This window comes from Carcharhinus amblyrhynchos, chromosome 25, assembly GCF_965287045.1.
Source record: "Carcharhinus amblyrhynchos chromosome 25, sCarAmb.v2.hapA, whole genome shotgun sequence".
In the NCBI taxonomy this organism is placed as follows: Eukaryota; Metazoa; Chordata; class Chondrichthyes; order Carcharhiniformes; family Carcharhinidae; genus Carcharhinus; species Carcharhinus amblyrhynchos.
The window spans coordinates 20,742,016-20,768,808 of NC_137348.1; the positions used below are offsets into that span (position 1 = coordinate 20,742,016).

Here is a 26,793-nt window from a genome sequence, read left to right on the forward strand (position 1 = left end):
ATTGAGTGACTTTAATTGGCTAAAGACTGGCAGTGTGATGCTGAGGGCCCCAGTAAGAGGTCAGAATTATCATCCACACAGCACTTCTGGCTGGAAACAGGTCCAAATACTTCAGTCTTGTCTTTTGCACCAGCGTGCTGGGCTCCATTATCAGTGAGGATGGGGATATTTATGGAACTGCCTCCACCTGTTAGTTATTTAATTGTCCACAAGCATTCCTGATTAGATGTGGCCTAACAGCAGAGCTTTGATCTGTTAGTCATGGGATCACTTGGTTCTGTAAACCTTGGGCTGTTTTTCCTTTTGGCATGTAAGTGGATATTGGTTGTAACTTCACCAGTTGCCATTTCATTTTTGATAATGAACATTAAAGTTCTCCGTCCATGATACTTCCTGAGTCCTGTTACCCTCAGAGCTTCTTTCAACTGGTATCCAGTGTGGAAGAGTATTGATTCATCAGCTGAGGGAGAAGGCTAGGTGGTAATTAACAGGAAACTCCTTGCTCATAGGGAAATTCCTTGTTCGTAATGTTGAAACTTGGAGGAAAATCCCTCCTGACTGTATCCCATTTTGCAGCCACTTCTGGTGAAATTTGTCCTGATGGTGGGGCAGGATATACCTAGGAATGGTGATGGAGGCGTCTGGGATATTGGCTACAGATTTGATTTGATGACTAGATCAAGCTGTTGCTTGACTTCCAATTCTGGCCCTAGCTCTGAATTTTAGTAAAGGGGTCTCTTCAGGGTTGGCTGGTCTAGGTGTGCCTTTGTTATTTCCTTTACCTAGATCGAAACCAAATGGCCCATTTGGTTGCAAACCTTTTTGACTTTTCTATAGTGGTTTGATGCAACTCAGTTGCTTGCTATGCCAAGTCAGAGTGCATTTAAGAATCCACATTGTGAGGTCTAGAGTCATATGTAGGACAGACCTTGTATAGACACCAGATTTCCTTCCTTAAAGGACATTAGTAAACCTGATGGGTTTTTACGACAATCTTCCAGTAGTTTCATGGTCATCATTACTGAGACATTGAATTCCAGATTTATTAATTGAATTCAAATTCTCTCAACTTGTATGGGATTTGAATTTGTGTCCCCAGAACAGCTCAGATCTCTGGATTACAAGTGCATTAACATTGCCATTATGCCACTCTTAAATACATCCACATTTTTCTTCTCAATTACTTCTTTGGGTAGGGAGTTTCACATTCTCACCACTGTCTGGGTTAAAAGATTTCTCCTGAATTTCCTTTTTGGTTTCTTGATGACTATCTTATATTGTTAACCTGTATTTTGTGCTCTCTCAAATGTGAAACACACTCTCTCTCAGTACGTTAGCAAAACGTCCCAATTTTAAAGATCTCTATCAGGTCACCCCTCAGCCTTCTTGCTTCAAGAGAAAAGAAATTCACCTTGTTTGTCCTTCCCTGACAGATATAATTCATAGTTCCGATATCAACCCTGTGAATCCTTTTTGCAGGCACTAAATCTTTTTAGAATATAGTAACTGTGATACAAATGTGGTCGAACCAAGGTTTGATACAAGTTTAATTTATCTGCTTTTCAACCCCAACCCTCAAGAAATAAACCCTAGTACGTTGCTTACTTTGTTATGGCCTTATTGACCTGTATCATAACTTTTAGTGATTTGAGCTTTTGTATCCCCAAATCTCTTTGCTGCTCTACCTGGTGCTAAAATATTTATTTTAAAAGTCCAGTTAAATAGAATTTTGTAAAAATCTCGCATCTTTGTCTCTGCAAATTTATTTAAGTTGTATTTTTCTTTCCCTGCTAGATGATCGCACTGATCAGCGAACCTGCCTTATCTGTGGAGACAGAGCTACAGGTCTGCACTATGGTATTATTTCATGTGAGGGATGCAAAGGCTTTTTCAAACGTAGTATTTGCAACAAGCGTGTTTACAGATGCAGTCGAGACAAGAATTGTGTCATGTCACGTAAGCAACGAAATAGATGTCAATATTGCCGGCTCCTTAAGTGTCTCCAAATGGGCATGAACCGTAAAGGTACGTAAGTTTTCACTATCTTTGATATCAGTGAACTTCATGCACTAATCAAAATAATTATCTTATTTTGATAGAATTGACCTGAAATCCCTTGGATTCTCACAGTAATGTCATTGCAGCGTTAATATAAGCCTACTTGTGACATTAAGTAAACAGTCCTACAACATAACTCTAGTCATCTTCAGTTTTAAAGATTAAAATTAAAGTTTAAAGTTAAAGTTTTTTTACGTTTAAAAACTTTAAAATTGAAGGTGACTGGAGCTATGGTTGTAGGACAGTCTCATGCATGACAATTTCTAAAATTACTTTTTTGTGATTTTATTCCCCTGAAGATTAACATTGAATTTACAACACAAATAGAATGAGCATTTTCTCAATAATGGAGAGATTTTAGTGGTTAAGTTTAAAATTGACCTTAAAAGAATATTGGAGTAAAGGACATTAGAATTTTATGATTTGATATATCTGATATAATTGAGATAGCATGGAATGATATTTGTTTTGTAATGATTCAATTTCACTCTAGTTTTCATCAAATATGTGACATTTAAAAATGAACTTCAATGCAGTTCAGATAATTCATTAAAAAGCAATTGAAACAGAAAATCTGATAAGGAAACATGATCAGAGTGTAGTCAATAACCCTGAAAAATGATAGTGCCATAAAGGATCGGCAAGATAGAAGACCAGCTAAACCATGGTAACCATCGCTGTGGATGGCATCCTAGAGCATAACCATGATTGTCAGGATCTGTTAAAAGTGAAAATAAATTCCCAGATGTTCCTTTGTTTCTCTTTTGAAGTTGATTGTAATGGCATTTCCATTCAGGTTATTATTACAATGGGGTATGATTAAAGTTGACTTCAATTCATTTCTTTTGCATGGTATCCTAGGTTTCACAAATGTGTCTGTGATAAATGTTACTTTTGGCAGTTAAATTTGGAGGCATTTTAAGAGATGGAGATGTTGCTCTTTATAAAATCTGCAATAAGGAATGCTGTTTGAAAGGTGGAGCATAATGATTCTCAACTAATGACCACAAAATAGATAATTGATCTTTCCATTATTGGAGCAATGTGAGTTGTGATGTTCTTTTTTAGATGTCCATTATCAGTGATACGATTACATGAAGTAAGTTTGGTTATACAGTTCATTTTAGGCTTCTGAAGGACATTCTATCAGTTTGGAGGGTGTTTAGAAAAATTGACTATTTTCTCACTGGAACGACGGGGATTGTGGGAAGTCTATTGGAAGTCTACAAGATTATGAGGGGCATGGACAGAGTGGATAGTCAGAAACTTTTTCTCAGGGATGAAGAGCCAATTACTAAGGGGCTTAGGTTTAAGGTGCAAGGGGCAAGATTTAAAGGACATGTATGAGGCAAGTTTTTTACCCAGAGGCTGGTCAGTGCCTGGAAATCACTGCTAGGGAAGGTAGTGAAAGCAGATATGACAGTGAGTTTTAAGGGGCGTCTTGACAATACATGAATAGGATGGGAATGGAGGGATATGATTCCCGGACGAGTAACGGGTTTTAGTTCAATCGGCAGCATGGTTAGTGCAGGCAGGCTTGGGAGGGCCTAAGGGCCTGTTCCTGTGCTATAATTTCCTTTGTTCTTTGAATGCTAATAATATCACTGGAAGACAGCGAGTGATGAATGTTACATAAGGTGTGTATCATAATGCTGTTTTATAAACCTGATATCGAAAAATATTTCTTTGCTGTGCCTATTATGAGGTTGTTGAAGAATTATTATATAAAGTTGCTTCTTGCCTATTTTAATAAATTTGAATCTGGAATGACCTTGTTATTGTTCATATACTAGTATTGTGGAAGTTCTCACTTGCAAATTCCATCTGAAAAGTTATTAAAAATAACGCTTTTGTACAGCTGATGGTAGAGTTATGCCTCTAACTATCAGGAGATTAACTTGTCAGTTCTTTGTTACAGGGAAAGGAGGACTGGATTTAGTTTTAAAATTCCAGATCCCTATTGTGATATTAGCATTCCATCTAACAAATATTGGAATTGTTATTTATGTATATCTTAAGGCAGAGTTTCCCAAACTGGAGCATGATAAGGTTATTGTGAATTGCAAGAAGAATGGGCTGGTTTAAACTTAGAGCTTTGGTCTCAAGTGACTCATTGGGAGTGATCACTCATATACAACGGAGATCAAACAAAATCATCATGCAAGCCAGAGATTGATAAGCAAATGATTCACACGGAGGAGGTACAGTGAGGGGCCCAGCATCTGACAGAAGAACTGTTATGGTACTACAGAGAAAGAGGAGAACCTGGGCAGTCTTGGTGAACAATCAGTCTCCCATTCAGTTTGTTAGAGCAGCACCACTCAGTACTGACACCACACGGAGGTGAAATTCTAGCACTCATTTGAGATTTGATGTTTGATTAGCTCTGGTCTGTTCAAGAGTCATTAATTGTTCTTTGTTCATGTTCAATTGTTTTTGATCTTTGCAACTATATGTATATTCCAAAGTTTCTTTCTCTCACTGGGCTGTAGTTCTGTGGATAATGGAAGATCTACTGCTGTATTTTGTCCAGTGACCATTCATGTTGTGTGAAGCAAGTAGTGAGCCATAGTAAGGATACTTAATTTTGTTGTGGGAAAATCCTGAAGCTCTTGAATGAATTGTATTTTTAAACCCACATGTCCTTCTGGCTTACTTATTGCTCCACCTTTGGCAATAAAGCAACAGCACTGATTTGCCTTTCATTACTCATTCATTATTTTTAATCAATCTCAATTGTATATTTCAGCTTTCCCAGATATTGTTTCAGGCACAAAAAGTGCCAATAAAATAAATCTTGAGGCAAGGAACTGTAGGTTTTGTTATTATTGGCTTATCAATATCCCGAGTGTGCTGGCTGTACGTATCTTTGAAGCAGGTTTACAACAAGCACCATGCTATGGAATCAATTCCTGTGTTGCCAACTAGATAAGCTACAGCTGGTAAATATGGTTAGTAGGCTAGTACCATAACAGCACGTGGAGGAAGACCATCTCTGTGCTGAAACATCTTTCTAGCAAGTCTTCTTTTGCTTTGTGATACTTTACATATTTGGGAGGCATTCCACATTGTTACCTCTAGGGAGAGTTTCACCACAGAAATGGGAAACAGGAACTGGGTTGTTTACAGATCAGGAATTGCCTCCAATGAAAAGCTGATTAAAGTCCCAATTTTCATAGGGTGATGGGAAACCTTAACTGGAATGGAAAGAGGTTCCCTGTCTGTTTAGAACCAAGTGGGATGTTTAGGAAAGAATAAGAGGTTCTGATGAAATGGGGACTGATTTGGACTCCCTACAACAACCATCAGGTAGACTGCTGGTTGTCCTATGGGAGAGATCTGCTGTTTGTGTCAAAGCCTTCTACAGTCCAGAGGAACGCACAATGTCGCTGGCGGGATATATAGGCCTTGCACCAGTGGAAGATTGCCCACCTGGATCTAATGTTGGAGGGCGTGAGGGAGGTGTGTGGTCCTTTTTCTGGAGGATGACAGCAGGAGGCCACAAAATCATGCGAAGCACTGTAACGTGTTCTTCCTGTCTCTCTGTCTTCCTGTCTTTGCAGTAAAAATGATGACACTTTAAATCAGGCGTCCTCTTATTACTGCCATGACAGAAAAAGTGGTATGAAGTGGTAAGAGAGGTAATGGATCCTCCATGGTGAGGGCAAAGTCTCTGGGCAGATGTGTTTCCCTCATTGGTGGTAAGTGGTTGGATGTTTTAGGCTGCATTTTCCGTGCAAGTGTAAATACACTTAACTTAAATTCCTTTCCATGCCATTGCTTTCAATCTGAGCCAAAAGGGCTCAGTTGAAATGTTCATGACCTTCTCATAAGTCTTCAAAGCCTCACTCTAGTCATCTTGATGTGCACCAGGGGCACCCCTTTGTTCAGCATCATTTGTCTCTGTCTTCATTTCCTCCTTTTTCACCTCCTGCTCCTCCCCAATGAGGTATCTCCTTCCAGAGCCTTGCCATCTTCAACGCACATGCTGTGTTAGGCAGAGCACAGCAGACCACTGTACAATAGTAGAGACCCTTGCAGGATGTTAGTGGAGAGCCACCATCCAATCAGTTCAGCAACTGGAAGCACATCTTTAGAAGCTTGTTCTACTGAATAGGTGTTATTGGTGTATCACCTCTGTCTGGAAATTCTGCAGAAGGGTGATTAACTACTGCTTCATGAGGTATTTCTTGTTCCCTAGGATCCAACCACACACTTTGAGGCCAGGAGTGAAGATCTGAGGCAGTTTGGATTGCCAGATGATGAGCAAATCATGGCAACTGCCAGGAAAGCATGTGAATGTTCTAGTCAGAGACCAGCTGAATGTTGAGAGTGCAGAAGCCTTTTTGATGAATCTGACTGAGTAGTCACTGGGAGTAATTGATGAGGGACTACACCTAGGCCACCTGGTGAAACCCAATGTCTTAACCCTCTGTGAAGCTGCATCTGTTGTGAAATGAATGTACTCTCCAGCTTTGGCAAAGAGGGCATCAGTGACCTGCAAGATGCAGTTGTCTAAGGTTTGCAAGATGTTCAAATTTATTACTGCTGGAGACTAAAATGATTGCTAGTATCATTAATAGTAGTTTGTTTTATTGTCAGATGCAATAAGCAGGAATAAACTTAGTGTAAAATATTCAGCCAGATATGGTCAATGAAATATGACAGCTTTGTGTTTTAGGAAGGGTGATTGCCAGTGTTCTTGCTGCTGATGATTTTGAGAAGCAAGGTACCTATTATTTATTTGAGATGTATTTGTTTCCTTTTGAAACAAGGCTACATAAAAACATGGCAGTTGTTCAACACTAATTCAAAGCTCATGATCTTCATGCACCAATTTTGTATTTAAGTCAGAAAAACAAGTTTATTTATTAAACAATTTCAATTTGGTTTGGACATGGGCAAATTTCATGGCAGTTTATTTGCATGATTCCTTTTATTTAAAGTTGTTATGTTCCACATGAGGCTAACATTATACATTGTGTGCTGCATCTGTCAGTTTCATAGTTTGCATAGAAAGCGAGATGAAAACAGTTACCTTGATCTCTGAACTTCTGGCACTAGCTGCCATAAACCAGGTGCATTTAAAAGCTTAAAGGTCCCTGCCACTTTGAGAAGACGTGGAGAAGTCAATGTGTAAAGTGAGTGAGGGTTACGGTGATCGAGGGCAAGGTAGGGAATTGAAGGAGTAGCACAGCTTTTGGGATACCTCCAGGATATGTTTCTTTGAGAAACTGAAGTTCTGGGCCTTCTGTACCTAAGAAATTGCACCATCTGGGCGCGACATAAACAGATGAGCAGCAGTCAAGCACATTCAGATGACAGAATTAAGATGGGACACATTTAAGAATCCTCACAACGTGATGAGATTATGGCCAGAATTATCCAGCTCCTCACACCAGGGGAGATCTTCTGGATGTGAACAGAGATTTCATTGGCTTACTGGCTCCACCCTGGGGCAATCCTGCCATAGGGAGGCTGGAAAATTCAGTCTAGTTTCTTTCAAAAATCAATCCTTAAGCAGGCTTCGTTGGAAGCTTGATTTGGATTGTGAAATAATAGCTTAACAGCACAATGGTACATTCTCATTCTCATTGTTGTGAGCTTGCTTTGGAGAGAAAAGGGTTCGTGGAATTGGAACATTGAGGAATGATGGGAATATTTAGGGGAATACGACTATCAATATTTTGAAAAATTTTGCTCCTGTTTAAAGAAGTTGTTCATATATATTACAGTTTTTGCACAGGTTGTTTGGATAGCAAAATGTGGTACTTGGCATAATCAGTGTAGAGGCAGGAAGCCAAGTCTGTAGAGAAGTAATGGAATGAAGCAATATCGCAGCACCCTGTTTATTAATCTTTGAACTTGAGGTGGTGAAGAATTAAGTGCTGGCCGCTCAGGACAACATTGCACGCCAATCCTGGAAGATGTTAGAGGAAGACCCTCAAGAACCCATCTGCGTTTTGAAGGCACTGGCAAGTACAGCCATAGTACATAAGAGCTACAGCTGTCTTTGCATCTGGTTGTCTGCTAATCTGAATCCTGGGAGTTAAGCCTTTTTGTTCCCAAGTGGTTGAAATCCTTATCATGAGCCATCAGTAACGAAGGCCAGGGAGATGGCACCATTCTGACTCTTTGTGGGAAACACATCAACAATATGTTAATGACTTCAAGACTAGAAGTGGCATCAGGGGTAGAGTTATGATTTTGTTAGGACGAAGGCCCACTATGCTAGAGAGAAGGTTTTTGAAGAAAGGCAGCAATGCAAATAGTCACGAGAAGAAGCATCAGAGGGCAAATCAACATCTGGCATGTGGGAGGCTTTCAAGTATAACTTGATAGGGATACAGGACCGACATGTTCCTGTAATGATAAAGGATAAGTATGGCAAGTTTTGGGAACCTTGGATAACGAGAGATATTGTGAGCCTAGTCAAAGAGAAAAGGGAAGCATCTGTCAAAGCTAGGAGGCTGGGAACACATGAAGCAAGTGTGGAATACAAGGAAAGTGGAAAGAAACTTGAGCAAAGAATAAAAAGAGCTAAAAGGGGTCATGAAAAAGCATTGGCCAGCAGGAATTAAGGAAAATCCCAAAGCTTTTTACACATATATAAAGGGCAAGAGGGTGGCCAGGGAGAGGGTTGGCCCACTGAAAGACAAGCGAGGGAATCTATGTGTGGAGCCAGAGGAAGTGGACGAGGTATTAAATGAGTACTTTGCGTCAGTATTCACCAAAGAGAAGGATTTGGTGGATGATGAGTCTGGGAAACAATGTTTAGATAGTATGTCATGTTGGGATCAAAAAAGAGGAGGTATTGGGGTTCTTGAGAAACATCAGGATAGATGAGTCTTCAGGGCCTGATGGGATATACCCCAGAATACTGAGAGACAAGAGAGGAAATTGCTGGGGCCTTGAGAGAAATCTTTGTATCCTCACCAACTATAGGGAGGTTCCAGAGGATTGGAGAAAAGCCAATGTTGTTCCTTTGTTTAAGAAAGGTAACAGGAATGATCCAGGTAATTACAGGCCGGTGTGCCTTGCGTCAGTGGTAGGGAAATTATTGGAGAGGATTTTTCGAGACAGGATTTATTCCCACTTGGAAATAAGTGGACGTATTAGTGAGAGGCAACATGATTTTCGGGAAGGGGAGGACGTGTCTCACGAACTTGATCGAGTATTTTGAGGAAGTGACGAAGATGATTGATGAGGGTAGGACAGTGGATGTTGTCTACATGGACTTCAGTAAAGCTTTTGATAAGGTCCCTCATGGCAGACTGGTGCAGAAGGTGAAGTCGCATGGGATCAGAGGTGAGCTGGCAAATTGGATACAAAACTGGCTCGGTCAAAGAAGACACAGGGTAGCAGTGGAAGGGTGTGTTTCTGAATGGAGGGTTGACAAGTGGTGTTCCTCGGGGATCAGTGCTGGGATCTTTGCTGTTTATCATTATATAAATGATTTGGAGGAAAGTGTAACTGGGTAGATTAGTAAATTTGTAGATGACACAAAGGTTGGTGGATTTGCAGATAGCAATGAGGACCATCAGAAGATACGGCAGGATATAGATCAGTTGGAGATCACGGCGGAGAGATGACAGATGGAGTTTAATCAGGACAAATGTGAGGTAATGCATTTTGGAAGGTTTAATAAAGATAGGAAATATACAATAAATGTCAGAACCCTGAAGAGTATTGATAGGCAAAGGTATCTGAGTATACAGATACTCAGGAGGGGAGGGGAGGTCACTGAAAGTGGCAATGCAAGTGGTCAAGGTAATCAAGAAGGCATACGGCATGCCTGCTTTCATGGCCGTGGTATTAAGTTTAAAAATAGACAAGTCATGTTGCAGCTTTATAGAACCTTAGGCCTTACTTGGAATATAGTGTTCGATTCTGATTGCCACACTACCAGAAGGATGTGGAGGCTTTGGAGAGCGTACAGAAAAGATTTATAGGATGTTGCCTGGAATGGAGAGCATTACCTATGAGGAGAGGTTGGAGAAATTTGGTTTGTTCTCAGTGGAGCGACGGAGGTTGAGGGGAGTCCTGGTAGAAGTCTACAAGATTATGAGAGGCATGGACAGAGTGGATAGTCAGAAGCTTTTTCCCAGGGTGTAAGAGTCAATTACAAGGGGGCATAGGTTTAAAGTGCGAGGGGCAAGTTTTAAAAGAGATGTACAAGGCAGATTTTTTACACAGAGTGGTGGGTGCCTGGAACTCGTTGCCGGGGGAAGTAGTAGAAATGGATGTGGTCGTGACTTTTAAGGGGCGTATTGACAAGTACATGAATGAGATAGGAATAGAGGGATATGGTCCCCGGAAGGGTAGAGGGTTTTAGTTAAGCCAGGCAGCATGGTCGGTGCTGGCTTCGAGGGCCAAAGGGCCTGTTCCTGTGCTATAATTTTCTTTGTTCTTTGTAGAACATCAGGCAGACTGTGGGCTTTTAGCAGCTTTGTTTTCCCTTTGTTTTAACTTCCCTAAGCTACTGATCCCCTTTGATAATACAGCTCTCCACTTCAAGGTTCATAAAACCCCATTAAAATGCAGGTACATTAAAAAACCCCACAGATTTATATGCAACTGTTTAATCTGAAACCAAAACCTAAGTCCCTCCCTTTTTAACACAAATGCAAAAATATACATTAAACTTACATAGCTTATTCCTAACACACATAAATGCAACTTACTTAACTATCTCTATTTCCTAACTGCAAGGTGACAGGGATTGGGAGCTGAATGTCCAGGAGTATCAAGTGTTTAGGAAGGATAGGCAGGAGGGAAAAGGGGGGCGCGTAGCTCTGCTGATTAAGGATAGCATCAGGGTGGTAGCAAGGGATGATATTGGAGCCAAGGAGCAGAAAGCGGAATCGTTGTGGGTAGAGATTAGGAACAGCAAAGGGAGGAAGATGCTGGTGGGTGTCGTCTATAGGCCCCCGAATAATGACCTGGAGGTGGGGCGGGCTGTTAACGCGCAAATAAGTGCGGCATGCAGGAATGGGACAGCCGTAGTTATGGGGGATTTCAATCTACATATAGATTGGTCGACCCATGTTGGACGCGGTGGGCTCGAGGAGGAGTTCTTGGAATGTTGAGGGGGTTGAGCTATGAGGAGAGGCTGAATAAACTAGGCTTGTACTCGTTGGAGTTTAGAAGAATGAGGGGAGATCTCATTGAGACGTATAAGATGATGAATGGGATGGATAGGATAGAGGTGGAGAGACTCTTCCCGCTCAAAAAAGACAGTAGGACTAGGGGGCACAGCCTCAAGATAAAGGGGGGGCGTTTTAGAACGGAGTTGAGGAGGAACTTCTTCACTCAAAGGGTGGTGAATCTCTGGAATTCTCTACCCGTTGAAGTGGTGGAGGCTGCCTCGCTAAATATTGTCAAGAAGCGGGTTGATGGGTTTTTGATAAGAGAGGGGATTAAGGGTTATGGGGAGAGGGCCGGAAAGTGGAACTGAGCCACGACAGATTAGCCATGATCTTATTGAATGGCGGGGCAGGCTCGAAGGGCCAGATGGCCTACTCCTGCTCCTATTTCTTATGTTCTTATGTTCTTATGAATGCTGCCGGGATAGTTTCCTGGAACAGTGTGTGTTGCAGCCGACGAGGGAGCGAGCTATCTTGGATCTGGTGCTATGTAATGAGGCGGGTAGAATTAGGGACCTTGCGGTGAAGGATCCTCTTGGGGAGAGTGATCATTGTATGGTGGAGTTTCTGGTGCAGATGGAGGAGGACAAAGTGGGTTCCCGGACATGCGTCCTTTGTTTGAACAGAGGGGAGTACGGTAGGATGAGAGAAGAATTGGCAAATGTGGACTGGGGGAGAGCGTTGGAAGGTAGGTCTGCTGAGGAGCAGTGGAGGATCTTTAAGGAGATCTTTCTTGGTGCTCAGCAGAAATTTATTCCGATGGTCAAAAAGGACAGTAGGAGGAGAGGTAATAAGCCGTGGATAACAAAGGAGGTGAAGGAAAGTGTTAAATTAAAAGCGGAGGCGTTTAGAGTAGCTAAGAGCAGTGGGCAAGAAGAGGATTGGGAGAGGTTTAAATGTCAACAAAGATTGACAAAGAAGTTGATAAAGAAGGGTAGGAGAAACTATGAAGCTGGGCTAGCGCTTAATATAAAAAAGGATAGCAAGAGTTTTTATAAATATATAAAAAGGAAGAGGCTGGCTAGGGTGAACGTTGGTCCCTTAGAGGATGAGAAGGGGGACTTAGTGGTAGGGGCTGGGGATATGGCTGAGGTCCTGAATAACTTTTTTGTTTCTGTCTTCACGGAGGAGGACGTGAATAATTTGCCGGGTGTTAGAGATGGAAAGGTGGTAGGACTGGAGGGTCTTAATGACATTACTGTTACTAGAGAGGGGGTGCTCGACAGACTGGAGGGGGCTGATTGCGGACAAGTCCCCAGGACCGGATGGAATGCATCCGAGGGTTCTGAATGAAATGGCGGAGGTGATAGTGGATGCCTTGGTGGTTATTTTCCAGACGTCGCTGGATTCCGGGGAAGTGCCGGAAGATTGGAAAGCGGCTAATGTTACGCCGTTGTTTAAGAAGGGTGCCAGGCAAAAGGCAGGGAATTATAGGCCGGTTAGTTCAATGTCTGTTGTAGGTAAAATGTTAGAATCCGTCATCAAGGAGCAAATAGCGAGGCATCTTGAGAGGAATTGCTTGATAGAGCAGACGCAGCACGGTTTTGTTAAAGGGAAGTCGTGTCTGACAAATTTACTGGAGTTCTATGAGGATGTGTCTAGGGCGGTGGATAAAGGAGAGCCGGTGGATGTGGTCTTTCTTGATTTTCAGAAGGCGTTTGACAAGGTACCTCACAAGAGGTTATTGCAGAAGGTCAGGGGACATGGAGTTGGGGGTAGGGTGTTAGCGTGGATAGAGGAATGGTTGTCAAATAGGAGGCAGAGAGTGGGTGTCAATGGGTACTATTCGGATTAGCGGATGGTGACTAGTGGAGTGCCCCAGGGGTCGGTGCTGGGGCCTCAGCTATTTACCATTTATATAGATGATCTGGAGGAGGGAACCGAGTGTAGGGTGTCGAAATTTGCTGATGACACCAAGATTGGTGGAAAGGCAAATTGTGCAGAGGGCGTGGAGAGTCTACAGAAGGATCTAGATAGGCTGGGCGAATGGGCCAGGAAATGGCAAATGGAATTTAATGTTGGCAAGTGCGAGGTGGTCCACTTTGGTAGGAATAATGGTAGGAAGGATTATTACTTACGTGGCGAAAAACTGCAGCAGGCGACGGTGCAGAGGGACCTCGGGGTCCTTGTGCATGAGTCACAAAAACCCAGCTTGCAGGTGCAGCAGGTGGTCAGGAAGGCGAATGGGATGCTGGCCTTCATAGCAAGGGGAATTTATTATAAAAGTAGGGAGGTCTTGCTGCGGCTGTATAGGGCATTGGTGAGGCCGCAGCTGGAGTACTGTGTGCAGTTTTGGGCGCCGTACTTATGCAAGGATATTTTGGCCTTGGAGGGAGTGCAGAGGAGGTTTACTAGGCTGATGCCGGAGTTGAGGGGGTTGAGCTATGAGGAGAGGCTGAATAAGCTAGCCTTGTACTCGTTAGAGTTTAGAAGAATGAGGGGAGATCTCATTGAGACATATAAGATGATGAATGGGATGTATAGGATAGAGGTGGAGAGACTCTTCCTGCTCAGAAAGGATAGTAGGACTAGGGGGCACAGCCTCAAGATAAAGGGGGGACGGTTTAGAACGGAGTTGAGGAGGAACTTCTTCACTCAAAGGGTGGTGAATCTCTGGAATTCTCTGCCCGTTGAAGTGGTGGAGGCTGCCTCGCTAAATATTTTTAAGACGCGGGTTGATGGGTTTTTGATAAAAGAGGGGATTAAGGGTTATGGGGAGAGGGCGGGAATGTGGAACTGAGCCACGACAGATCAGCCATGATCTTATTGAATGATGGGGCATGCTGGAAGGGCTAGATGGCCTACTCCTGCTCCTATTTCTTATGTTCTTATGTTCTAGGTGGGCTCGAGGAGGAGTTAGGTGGGCTCGAGGAGGAGTTCTTGGAATGCTGCCGGGATAATTTCCTTGAACAGTGTGTGTTGGAGCCGACGAGGGAGCGAGCTATCTTGGATCTGGTGCTATGTAATGAGGCGGGTAGAATTAGGGACCTTGCGGTGAAGGATCCTCTTGGAGAGAGTGATCATTGTATGGTGGAGTTTCTGTTGCACATGGAGGAGGACAAAGTGGGTTCCCGGACATGCGTCCTTTGTTTGAATAGAGGGGAGTATGATAGGATGAGAGAAGAATTTGCGAATGTGGACTGGGGGAGCGCGTTGGAAGGTAGGTCTGCTGAGGAGCAGTGGAGGATCTTTAAGGAGATCTTTCTTGGTGCTCAGCAGAAATTTATTCCGATGGTCAAAAAGGACCATAGGAGGAGAGGTAATAAGCCGTGGATAACGAAGGAGGTGAAGGAAAGTGTTAAATTAAAAGCGGAGGAATTTAGAGTAGCTAAGAGTAGTGGGCGAGAAGAGGATTGGGAGAGGTTTAAATGTCAACAAAGATTGACAAAGAAGTTGATAAAGAAGGGTAGGAGAAGCTATGAAGCTGGGCTAGCACTTAATATAAAAAAGGATAGCAAGAGTTTTTATAAATATATAAAAAGTAAGAGGCTGGCTAGGGTGAACGTTGGTCCTTTAGAGGATGAGAAAGGGGACCTAGTGGTAGGGGATGGGGATATGGCTGAGGTCTTGAATAACTTTTTTGTTTCTGTCTTCACGGAGGAGGACGTGAATAATTTGCCAGGTGTTAGCGATGGAAAGGTGGTAGGACTGGAGGGTCTTAATGACATCACTGTTACTAGAGAGGTGGTGCTCGACAGACTGGAGGGGCTGATTGTGGACAAGTCCCCAGGACCGGATGGAATGCATCTGAGGGTTCTGAATGAAATGGCGGAGGTGATAGTGGATGCCTTGGTGGTTATTTTCCAGACGTCGCTGGATTCCGGGGAAGTGCCGGAAGATTGGAAAACGGCTAATGTTACGCCGTTGTTTAAGAAGGGTGCCAGGCAAAAGGCGGGGAATTATAGGCCGGTTAGTTTAACGTCTGTGGTAGGTAACATGTTAGAATCCGTCATTAAGGAGGAAATTGCGAGGCATCTTGAAGGGAATTGCTTGATAGGGCAGACGCAACATGGTTTCATTAAAGGGAAGTCGTGTCTGACAAATTTACTGGAGTTCTATGAGGATGTGTCTAGGGCAGTGGATAGAGGAGAGCCGGTGGATGTGGTCTTTCTGGATTTTCAGAAGGCGCTTGACAAGGTACCTCACAAGAGGTTATTGCAGAAGGTCAGGGGACATGGAGTTGGGGGTAGGGTGTTAGCGTGGATAGAGGATTGGTTATCAAATAGGAGGCAGAGAGTGGGGGTCAATGGGTGCTATTCGGATTGGCGGTTGGTGACTAGTGGGGTGCCCCAGGGGTCGGTGCTGGGGCCTCAGCTATTTACCATTTATATAGATGATCTGGAGGAGGGAACCGAGTGTATGGTGTCGAAATTTGCTGATGACACCAAGATTGGGGGAAAGGCAAATTGTGTGGAGGGTGTGGAGAGTCTGCAGAAGGATCTAGATAGGCTGGGCAAATGGGCCAGGAAATGGCAAATGGAATTTAATGTTGGCAAGTGTGAGGTGGTCCACTTTGGTAGGAAGAATGGTAGGAAGGACTGTTACTTACGGGGCGAAAAACTGCAGCAGGTGACGGTGCAGAGGGACCTCGGGGTCCTTGTGCATGAGTCGCAAAAACCCAGCTTGCAGGTGCAGCAGGTGGTCAGGAAGGCGAATGGGATGCTGGCCTTTATAGCGAGGGGGATCGAATATAAAAGTAGGGAGGTCTTGCTGCAGCTGTATAGGGCATTGGTGAGGCCACAGCTGGAGTACTGTGTGCAGTTTTGGGCGCCGCACCTGCGCAAGGATATTTTGGCCTTGGAGGGAGTGCAGAGGAGGTTTACTAGGCTGATACCGGAGTTGAGGGGGTTGAGCTATGAGGAGAGGCTGAATAAACTAGGCTTGTACTCGTTAGAGTTTAGAAGAATGAGGGGAGATCTCATTGAGATGTATAAGATGATGAATGGGATGGATAGGATAGAGGTGGAGAGACTCTTCCCGCTCAAAAAAGACAGTAGGACTAGGGGGCACAGCCTCAAGATAAAGGGGAGGCGGTTTAGAACGGAGTTGAGGAGGAACTTCTTCACTCAAAGGGTGGTGAATCTCTGGAATTCTCTGCCCGTTGAAGTGGTGGAGGCTGCCTCGCTAAATATTTTTAAGAAGCGGGTTGATGGGTTTTTGATAAGAGAGGGGATTAAGGGTTATGGGGAGAGGGCGGGAAAGTGGAACTGAGCCACGACAGATCAGCCATGATCTTATTGAATGGCGGGGCAGGCTCGAGGGGCTGGATGGCCTACTCCTGCTCCTATTTCTTATGTTCTTATGTAACAACTCCAAAAATGGAACATGCTTTCCATAGTGAAGTATTCCACCTGGTGGCTTGATGAAGAAATGCTGGAGATCATTGTTAGCAAACTGTTGGTCTAGATGCTCTCACTATCTGACTAGGACTCTGGAATTTTACTTGCTATATTTATAAAATATGTAAAGCACACTTTCATATTTGTATTTTAAACATTTTTTCCAATGGAATTGGAGCATGAATTCCATTTTACCTACACAGATGATGTTAAAATATCTTCAAGTAAAAGTCAGCCTGCATTGTGGTGTTATTCAGAAGTCTTAATGGAACTAAGATAGGACTTGTTTCAAACTGAGCAACTTAATTATTTTAGTATGTTACAGGTTTGGTTTCTTGCTAAACATTCCATAGGAGAATATAATACAATATTTAATTAACACACTATGTTGCAAGTCAAATTTGTAACAAACTGCTAAGTACAATCTTTGGCAAACAAGTACGGTACAGATTTGTCTGTCAACAAGCACACATGCAAACATGGTGTTTCAATCGAACAATCTGAATCAAACAACTAATCAGATCATATCATTGATATTCTAGGACAAAAACATTGATTTAACATTGATACGTTAGGTTTTTAAAAAATTTCTGGATCTTTACTTGAAATGTTTATTTCAAAAGTTTAGCATCTCATTTTATCGCTGTATCTTCGTTCCCTAAAATATAGATGTTTTCGCTTGTCCAATACAGAGATAATTCTTAAGTCCAGGGATCGGACTGTCAACCTCTTCACTGTAACTCAGCTTAGAGGTAACATTTTGTTTTCATAGGTACAAAGTATGGCATGGTGGTTGTCAATATTTATCACTTGTATGAGCTTACACCTGATTCAACTGGCACTATCAAGCTCAATACAGGCATGAGTTGTAGTTCCTGTTTGCAATATGCCTTTAAGGGACATCAGCATCATTACAGGGGAAGTCTGTCATGTGATCCAGTCTTCCAGTCTCACTTTTGCCTGTGAACAGAACACAGCATAGATCTGATGCTTTCTATTTACGTATATATGTTCTCATGTGCTTAGCTTAATTAAATTGACCCACAGTGTGTTTACTCAATCCTACGTGAGTGATTAGGGCCTTTATATCATTATAAAAACACAACAGTTCCTATCTGACCAACACTAGATGCATGACATGAACTGTATAAGTCTAATAAATGAATCATTTTGTCATTCAATAAAGTCGTCAGATTGGCTGCTAAGACCCAATCTTTGGTCAATTTTGTCAAACATACTTGATACTAAGCCTCAGATATCACATGAAATGAAATAAGGGCCCATCGTGTCAGCTCCCTTCGTGTCCTTTGATGTGCAGTCTCCAGTGACTTGATACCAGATGCTAGTAGACATAAACTTTAGCTTTGGCCCTGATCGTATTAATGTGAATGAAGTGGAACAAATTGTCTAAAAGCCTTTTATGATCAACTTATCATGGCGTTCAGTAGCAATGGGTGACAAACATGTACCAGTTACATCCACAGCATCTCCAACAATTGGGAAAATTATTAACTTACACCATTGGCCTGTTGAGCATCGTTGATGTGAATTCCTTTCTACCCTGACCTTGCCCATCATGTTTGCTCTCAGTTGAATTGTCAGAAACCTGGGATGTTGATGTCTTGCATTCTGGGTGTACAACTTGATCATGCGAACTCACCTGTTCTCCCAACAGATATTGACTGATCTGTTGGGCGTTTTGTTTTTATTGTGATGGTTGCCTATATTTCTATTTATTTGCTGCACAAGTAATTTTTAAAAAAATCATTTGATAAAGAGCTTTTGATAGATACTTAGTAAATGTCATAGAAATATGCGTGGCTATCGAGGACAGATAGTTCATTAAAGGATAAAAGAAAATTGGAAATACAAAATAACAACTGAAGCCACATTTTCATCAGCAATTAAGAGATCTTATTTGCATTTTCAGTTTTCTTCATTTTGAACTGATTATTATTTCCAGACATTTGAAAGGCCTACTGAAGCATCCAGCACTTTCTGTTTTCATTTACAAAAGAGCATCGTCAGGAATATTCAGGGCTTCTGAAATATTCAATTTCGGCAGCCAAAACTAATTTCAATAATATGGAAATTGAAACAGTTAATAATTTCAAACAAAATTGGATGGGCACTTGAAAGAAATAAACTTGCAGGGCTAAGGGGATCTAATCCTTTTGTGCTGTAATTGGCCCTTTTGACTGGACTTCTTCCTTAAATGAATAGGAAACATGGAAACATCCTCTACGTTCCAATAAATTGTCAGCTACAGGATGCATGTTGATCCCTCGCTTTGGGGAAATAATGTAAAGCATTCCATGGGAGAATATTATACAATATTTGATTAATACCCCTTCTCCTAACTTTGTAGCTAATTTGAATTAAATTTAAATTTTAAACAGATGAAATGTGATCTCAAATTAACAGATCATTTGAATTGGACACTTTTTAATTAAATTGTAAATGGATGTATACTTATTAAAAGATCATGCACAAATTGTCTCTTCTTGACTAGATTACAAAAGTATTATGTATTTCAATATGAATGTCTTTTAATACAGTGCCTTTTAGAGTCAACTGGCACATATGCAGGAGTACATTTTAAAAATACTACTGCATTTGTATAAAGTAGCAGCAGCCATTTTGTAACTAAGTAATTCAAATTGTGCCAAACTTAAACTGTGTAATTGTAGAGTTGAATTCAGTGCTCAAGATCACTGAGGCAGAATTTCCTTCAGTGCATGGGAAGGCGATGAACAATCCCTGCCACTAGATGGTAATGCAACAGTATAGTACGCAGATCTAGAAGCTTCATCTGGAATTTGTTTCTTGGGAATCTGTATTGCTAAATGGCTTTAGTGGTGATTACCAAAAAACAAATCCCAGAAAAAAATTATGGCAAAGATATTTCAATATCTGTGGAAATAGATCAAAATAAATGAATAAGCTAACATTATTGAAATTTCACCTGCTTATGGTGAAAATCTAAACACTTAATTTTCCTTTAGTTGATATTATGAGTAAAATGTATCTTAATCAACAAAAACTACTATCACTGACTATAAAGCGTATCATTTTTGTTCTTGGCTGTAATTTAGTTATAAACTCTTGGAAAACATTCCAATTTAAACACAGTAAAAAGTTTGGATCACAATCTTTTGATGGAATAAGTGCCTAATCAGTTTCTTCCAATAATTCCATTTGAATTTATTCAGTTCTGTCATCTACCAATTCCCAGTAAGGCAGTATACTCAGTATAGTGTTTTAATCTAAGAAAGTATCAATGTAATTGTGAAGTTTGGAAAAAGTAATTTCAGTTTCAAACATATGAAATGTAATCACCACAGTATCATGCTTTACATTAACAACATAATTATTTATCATCATAGAAACCCTACAGTGCAGAAGGAGGCCATTTGGCAATCAAGTCTGCACTGACAACAATCCCATTCCAGGCCCCATCCCCACACACTTACCTGGCTAAATCCCTTTAACCTACACATCCCAGGACACGAAGGGCCAATTTACATTGTTCAATCAACTTAACCCGCATATCTTTGGACTATGGGAGGAAATTGGAGCGTCCGGAGAAAACTCGCACAGACAGTGACCCAAGCCGGGAATCGAACCCAGGTCCCTGGAGCTGTGAGGCAGCAGTGCTAACCGCTGCGCCACCATGCCGTATATTTTTGAATATTCATTTCAACAAAAATATTCACTCTTAAAACACCAAGCACCCTAATAATAGAAATAGAAATCATAGAAACCTACAATACAGAAAGAGGCCATTCAGCCCATCGAGTCTGCATCGACCACAATCCCACCCAGCCCTTACCCCATATCCCCACATATTTACTCACTAATCCCTCTAACCTCTGCATCTCAGGACACTAAGGGCAATTTTAGCATGGCCAATCAACCTAACCCACATATCTTTGGACTGTGGGAGGAAACCAGAGCACCCAAGGAAACCCAGGCAGACACGAGGAGAATGTGCAAACTCCACACAGACAGTGACCCAAGCTGAGAATTGAACCCAGGTCCCTGGAGCTGTGAGGCAGCAGTGCTAACCACTGTGCTACCGTGCCGCCCCATAATAAATGTTATTCCAACTTGTAAGAATTCTTAATTTATGTCTTGGAACCAAAACACATTTTTTAATAGTAAAGACAGCATTGTACACCTCCATGGCACTAGAGAGTGGCATGTAGATTTAAACATTCATTCTGATCAACTTTTAATCCTTGCTGCACACAGCACCAGGACCCGAGTTCGATTCCTGGCATGGGTCACCACCTTTGACGAGTTTGCACATTCTTCCTGTGTCTGTGTGGGTTTCCTCCCACAATTTGAAAGGCATCTGTTGATTATGTGCATTAGCTGGGAGTCCTTAACATCAGCTCTGGACCCCATGAAGCCTCATGGCTCCAGGTTAAAAATAGGCAAGGAAACCTCTTACTGGTTACAACATACCGTCCTCCTTCAGCTGATGAATCAGTGAATCTATGTTGAACACACTTGGAGGAAGCACTGAGGGTGACAAGGGTGCGAAATGTACTGTGGGTGGGGGGTTTCAATGTCCACCACCAAGAGTGGCTCGGCAGAAGCACTACTGATCGGGCTGGTTGGGTCCTAAAGGACAGCTGGTAAAGGTACCAACAAGAGGAAAAAACATACTTGACCTCATCCTTATCAATTTATCATCTAATTGCATCTATCCATGACAGTATTGGTAAGAGTGACCACCACACAGTCCTTGGCAGTCGGGAAGGGAGCGCGGGAGTACAAAAAGAAGGCCGCAGTAGACAGTAGGCAGTGTCGGGAGCGGGCAGCCGAGTGAGTTGGGAGCAGAGTGAGAGCTGTAAAGGCTTTGGCTCACTGGGCTTAGGCGAGAGTGGGCATAGGCAAGGTGAGTTACTGGTTCCTTTCTTTTTGTTTTCCATTTTTGTGTTCATAACTCCAAGGATGGTCAGGTAAATGGCAGGGTCTATGGGGAGACGCTTCAGCTGCATTAGGTGTCGTATGTGGGAGTTCCTGGAGACAACACGTCTCCCGAAAGTCCACATCTGCATCAAGTGTTTGGAGCTGCAGCGTCTGAGGGCCTGGGTCAGGCAATTAGAGCTGAGTCTTGAGGATGTATTTTTAGTCAGGGAGAACGAGGCAATAATGGATATGAACCACATTCAAGTGGAGATCCCGGAGCCTGGGGGGAGACATAAGAACATAAGAAATAGGAGCAGGAGTAGGCCAACTAGCCCTTCGAGCCTGCCTCGCCATTCAATAAGATCATGGCTGATCTGTCGTGGCTCAGTTCCAAATTCCCGCCCTCTCCCCATAACCCTTAATCCCCTCTCTCATCAAAAACCCATCAACCCGCGTCTTAAAAATATTTAGCGAGGCAGCCTCCACCACTTCAACGGGCAGAGAATTCCAGAGATTCACCACCTTTTGAGTGAAGAAGTTCCTCCTCAACTCTGTTCTAAACTGCCCCCCTTTATCTTGAGGCTGTGCCCCCTAGTCCTACTGTCCTTTCTGAGCGGGAAGAGTCTCTCCACCTCTATCCTATCCATCCCATTCATCATCTTATGTGTCTCAATGAGATCTCCCCTCATTCTTCTAAACTCTAACGAGTACAAGCCTAATCTATTCAGCCTCTCCTCATAGCTCAACCCCCTCAACTCCGGCATCAGGCTAGTAAACCTCCTCTGCACTCCCTCCAAGGCTAAAATGTCCTTGCGTAAGTACGGGTGGGTTACCGTTAGGACGGGGAAAAAGTAAAGGAGTCCTGGTCCAAAGACTACCCCAGTGGTAGTCCCCCAGAATATCAAGGGCAGGGCAACAACAGGGGTAAAAAAGGTAAGAGAGGAGGACCAGAATACCTCAGAGGGAAGGAAGGGGGCTTGAAGTGAGATAGTGGTGGGGGATGGGAGGGTTAAAGGAATAGATAAGCGGTTCTGTGGACAAAAGCAAGACTCCAGGATGGTAGTCTGCCTCCCTGGAGCAGGCGTACAGGGTGTTTTGAAGAGGGTAGAGGGAATTTTGAAGGGCGAAGGGACCCAGGCTGACGTAATTGTACATTTAGGAGAGAAGGATGTAGGAAGGAAGAGCAGGGGGGATATATGTAGGCAGTTCAGGGAGTTGGGGGCCAGGCTGCAGAGCAGGGCCTCCAGGGTGGCAATCTCAGGGCTGCTACCAGTGCCCAGTGACAGTGAGGCTAGGAATAATGAGATCCTACGGCTGAATGCATGGCTGAAGGATTGGTGCAAGACAAAGGGTTTTACTTTTGTAGATCATTGGGAAGTATTTGTGAGAGAAGGGCACCTGTATAGGAGGGATAGGGAACATTTGAATGGGAAGGGCACGAATGTCCTAGCTGGGAGGTTAGCTGGAGTGTTTTGGCAGGGTTTAAACTAATATGGAGGGGGGGGTGGGAATGAAACCAATAGCTCAGTAAGCACTGGGATTGGGAGCGAGTTGGGTGACGGTAAGTTTGGTTGAGAGGAAAATCATCCGGGAGAAGGAGGATCCGACTGGGCCTGGAGATCTGGAGTGCATCTGTTTTAATGCAAGGAGTGTAACGGGTAAAACAGATGAACGTAAGGCCTTAATGTTCGCATGGAATTTAGATGTGGTTGCAGTGCCAGAGATGTGGTTAAAGGAAGGGCAGCACTGGCAGTTAAATATTCCTGGGTATAAGTGTTTTAGGTGTGACAGAGGAGGGTCGGAAAGAGGTGGGGGAGTGGTGTTGTTAGGGAACACATCACAGCGGTGCAGAGGGAGGATAATATAGAGGACTTAGGAACTGAGTCGCTGTGGGTGGAGTTGAGGAATAGGAAGGGAGCAATTACTATGCTAGGGGTGTGCTATAGGCCACCCAACAGCCCGCAGGCAGTGGAAGAAGATATATGTAAAGACATTTTGGATAGGTGCAGAAAGAATAGGGTTGTTGTAGTGGGAGATTTTAATCTCCCTGGGGTGGATTGGAAGGTGCCTAGAGCTGGGGGTTCGGACAGGGAGGAATTTGTAAAATGTGTACTGGAAGGGTCCTTGGAGCAGTATGTAGCTAGCCCGACTAGAGGGGGGGCTATACTGGATTTAGTTCTGGGTAATGAGCCAGGTCAGGTGGTTGAGGTTGCAGTAGGTGAACATGTGGCTAACAGTGACCACAATTCTGTCTAATTTAGGATACTAATGGAAAAAGATGAGTGCTGTCCTAAGGGGAGGGTGCTAAATTGGGGGATGGCCAGCTACAGCCAGATTAGGCAGGAACTTATAGATACTGATTGGGAGAGGTTGTTTGAGGGTAGGTCCATGTTCGGCATGTGGGAATCTTTCAAGGAAAAACTGAAGAGGTTGCAGGAAAAACATGTGCCGGTTACGAGGAAGGATGGGAAAGGTAGGATTAGAGAGCCGTGGATTACAAGGGATGTTGAAGGTCAGGAAGAAGAGAGAGGCGTATGTTAGGTCTAAGCAACTGGGAACAGGGAGAGCATTGGAGGAATACAGAGAGAGTAGGAGGGAGCTCAAACAGGGAGTTAGAAGGGCAAAAAGGGGGCATGAAATGGTTTTGGCAGACAGGATTAAGGAAAATCCAAAGGCATTTTACTTCTATGTTAGGAACAAAAGGGTGGTTAGAGGAAAAATTGGTCCTCTTAGGGACAGAGGAGGGGAACTGTGCTTAGAGTCCGAGGGAATGGGGGAGATCCTGAATGAATACTTTGCGTCAGTATTCACGAATGAGAGGGGCTTGATCTACTATCTTGGAGGGAGCTGTAGTTGAAGGAAATATCCATTATGAGGGAGGAAGTGTTAGGATTTTTAGGTAACATAAAAACTGATAAATCTCCAGGGCCTGATGGCATTTATCCTAGGCTGCTCAGGGAGGCGAGGGATGAAATGCTGGACCTCTGACACAAATCTTTGTCTCTTCTTTGGACACAGGTGAGGTCCCAGAGGACTGGAGGATAGCAAATGTGGTACCGTTGTTTAAAAAGGGTAGTAGGGATAACCCTGGCAATTATAGGCTGGTGAGTTTGATGTCAGTGGTAGGGAAGTTGTTGGAAAAAATTCTTATATACACATTTAGAGCGTTGCAATCTGATTAGGGATACGCAGCATGGCTTTGTTAAGGAGAGGTCTTGCCTTACGAATCTGGTAGAATTTTTTGAGGAGGTGACAAAAATGGTCGACAAAGGATGAGCCATCGATGTCGTCTATATGGATTTCAGTAAGGCGTTTGACAAAGTCCCTCATGGTAGGTTGGTTGAAAAGGTTAAGATTCATGGGATACAAGGACAGGTATCTAGATGGATTGATAACTGGCTTGGTAGTAGGAGACAGAGAGTAGTAGTGGAAGGGTCTTTTTCTAGCTGGAGGTCTGTCACTAGTTGTGTGCTGCAGGGCTCAGTACTGGGACCTCTTCTTTTTGTAATATACATAAATGACTTGGAAGAGGGAGTACGTGGTGTGATCAGCAAGTTTGCAGATGACACAAAGATGGCTGGACTTGCGGACAGTGAGGAGCAGTGTCAGGCAATACAGCGGGACATAGGCTGGTATATTGGGCAGTTAAATGGCAGATGGAATTTAATCCTGATAAATGCGAGGTGATGCATTTTGGAAGAAATAATGTAGGGGGGAGTTATGTGATAAACGGTAGACATGTTAAGAGTATAGAAACGCAGAGGGACCTGGGGGTGCAAGTGCACAAGTCTTTGAAGGTGGCAGCACAGGTGGAGAAGGTTGCGAAGAAAGCTTATGGTATGCTAGCCTTTATAAGAAGGGGTATAGAGTACAAGAGCTGGCATCAAATGTTGCAGTTGTATAGAACGTTGGTTAGACTGCATTTGGAGTACTGTGTCCAGTTCTTGTCGCCTTACTACTGGAAGGACGTGGAGACCCTGGAGAGAGTGCAGAGGAGGTTTACCAGGATGCTGTCCGGTATGGAAGGACTGGGTTATGAGGAAAGATTGGGTAAATTGGGGCTGTTTTCCTTAGAAAGACAGAGAATGAGGGGGGGATCTAATAGAGGTGTGTAAGATTATGAAGGGTGTAGATAGAGTAAACAGTGGTAAGCTTTTTCTTAGATTGGAAACAAATATCATTAGGGGCCATGGGCTTAGGGTGAGGGGGGCAAGGTATAATTCGGATGCTAGAGGGAGGTTTTTCACACAGAGGGTTGTGGGGGTATGGAATGCACTGCCAAGTAAGGTGGTGGAGGCAGGCACACTGGAGTTGTTTAAGGGATACTTAGGCACATGAGCGAAATAGAGATGGAGGGATATAGGAGACTGTTTTAAATAAGGATCAAGGGCCTTGGGACGTTCCTGGGAATCAATTGATTCCTATGGACCTTCCAATATATTTTCTGTTTTACTTTTGAGTTTCTGGGGATTCCCTTTAATGTTTGCATAATATGTTCATGTTATTGATGTTTTTCTCTTTTAATCCGCAGGTGCTTCGGTCTGCCTTGTTGTCTAACGAGGGGCATACACGCGGTGGGTCGTGCGAGGGCAGCTCTTGGATGTTTCGAGAGTAGCCTAGTACTTCACGTCGTTTATGTAAGCTTAAACTGGACCAGCTGATGGGCAACATGACAGCTCAGTGATTATCACTGTTTGCTGTGCAGATACGTGGATTTGGGCCAGTATCTGTGGGAGTTTGCGCATTCTCCCCATGCTTGCGTGGATTTTCTCCGTGTGCTCCGGTTTCCTCCCACACCCCAAATCTGTGCTGTTAGGCTGATTGGTGTAACAAATTGTCCCTAAATTAGTCTCCCCTCAATCTGGTTTCCAATGTGGAGTGCCATAAGCATAGACGAAGGTCACGGGTGGAAGAGGGAACTCAGTGTTAAAATGGCAGCGCGGGCTCATTGGGCTGAAGGGCCTCTTCCCCATGCTGTATTGTTCTTTGTGGAGACGAAGTCCTGCCTTCACATTGAGAATAACCTCCATCGTGTTGTGTGGCACTACCACTGTGCTAAATGGGACAGACTTGGAACTGATCTAGCAACTCATGAGGCACTGTGGGCCATCAACAGCAGCAGAATTGTACTCGAGCACAATCTGTAGCCTCATAGCCTGGCATATCCCCCAATCAATCATTACCATTGAGCCAGGGGATCAACCCTGGTTCAACGGAAAGTGCAGGAGGGCATGCCAGGAACAGCACCAGGTATACCTAAAAATGAGGTGTCAACCTGGTGAAACTACCAAACAGGACTATTTGCATGTCAAATGGCAAAAACAGCAAGT

General features: G+C 43.3%; 1 protein-coding gene across 2 annotated transcripts in view; it reads left to right on the top strand.

Annotated features, from left to right (window-relative positions):
• The window catches only part of LOC145358136 (nuclear receptor subfamily 6 group A member 1-like), a 379,208-nt gene that overhangs the window by 276,192 nt on the left and 76,223 nt on the right, over nucleotides 1-26,793 (top strand). For both annotated transcript variants that reach the window (XM_080211815.1, XM_080211816.1), the window contains one exon: nucleotides 1,795-2,025. In XM_080211815.1, coding sequence (XP_080067941.1) covers nucleotides 1,795-2,025 — 231 coding nt within the window. The remainder of the gene's footprint in view (nucleotides 1-1,794; nucleotides 2,026-26,793) is intronic.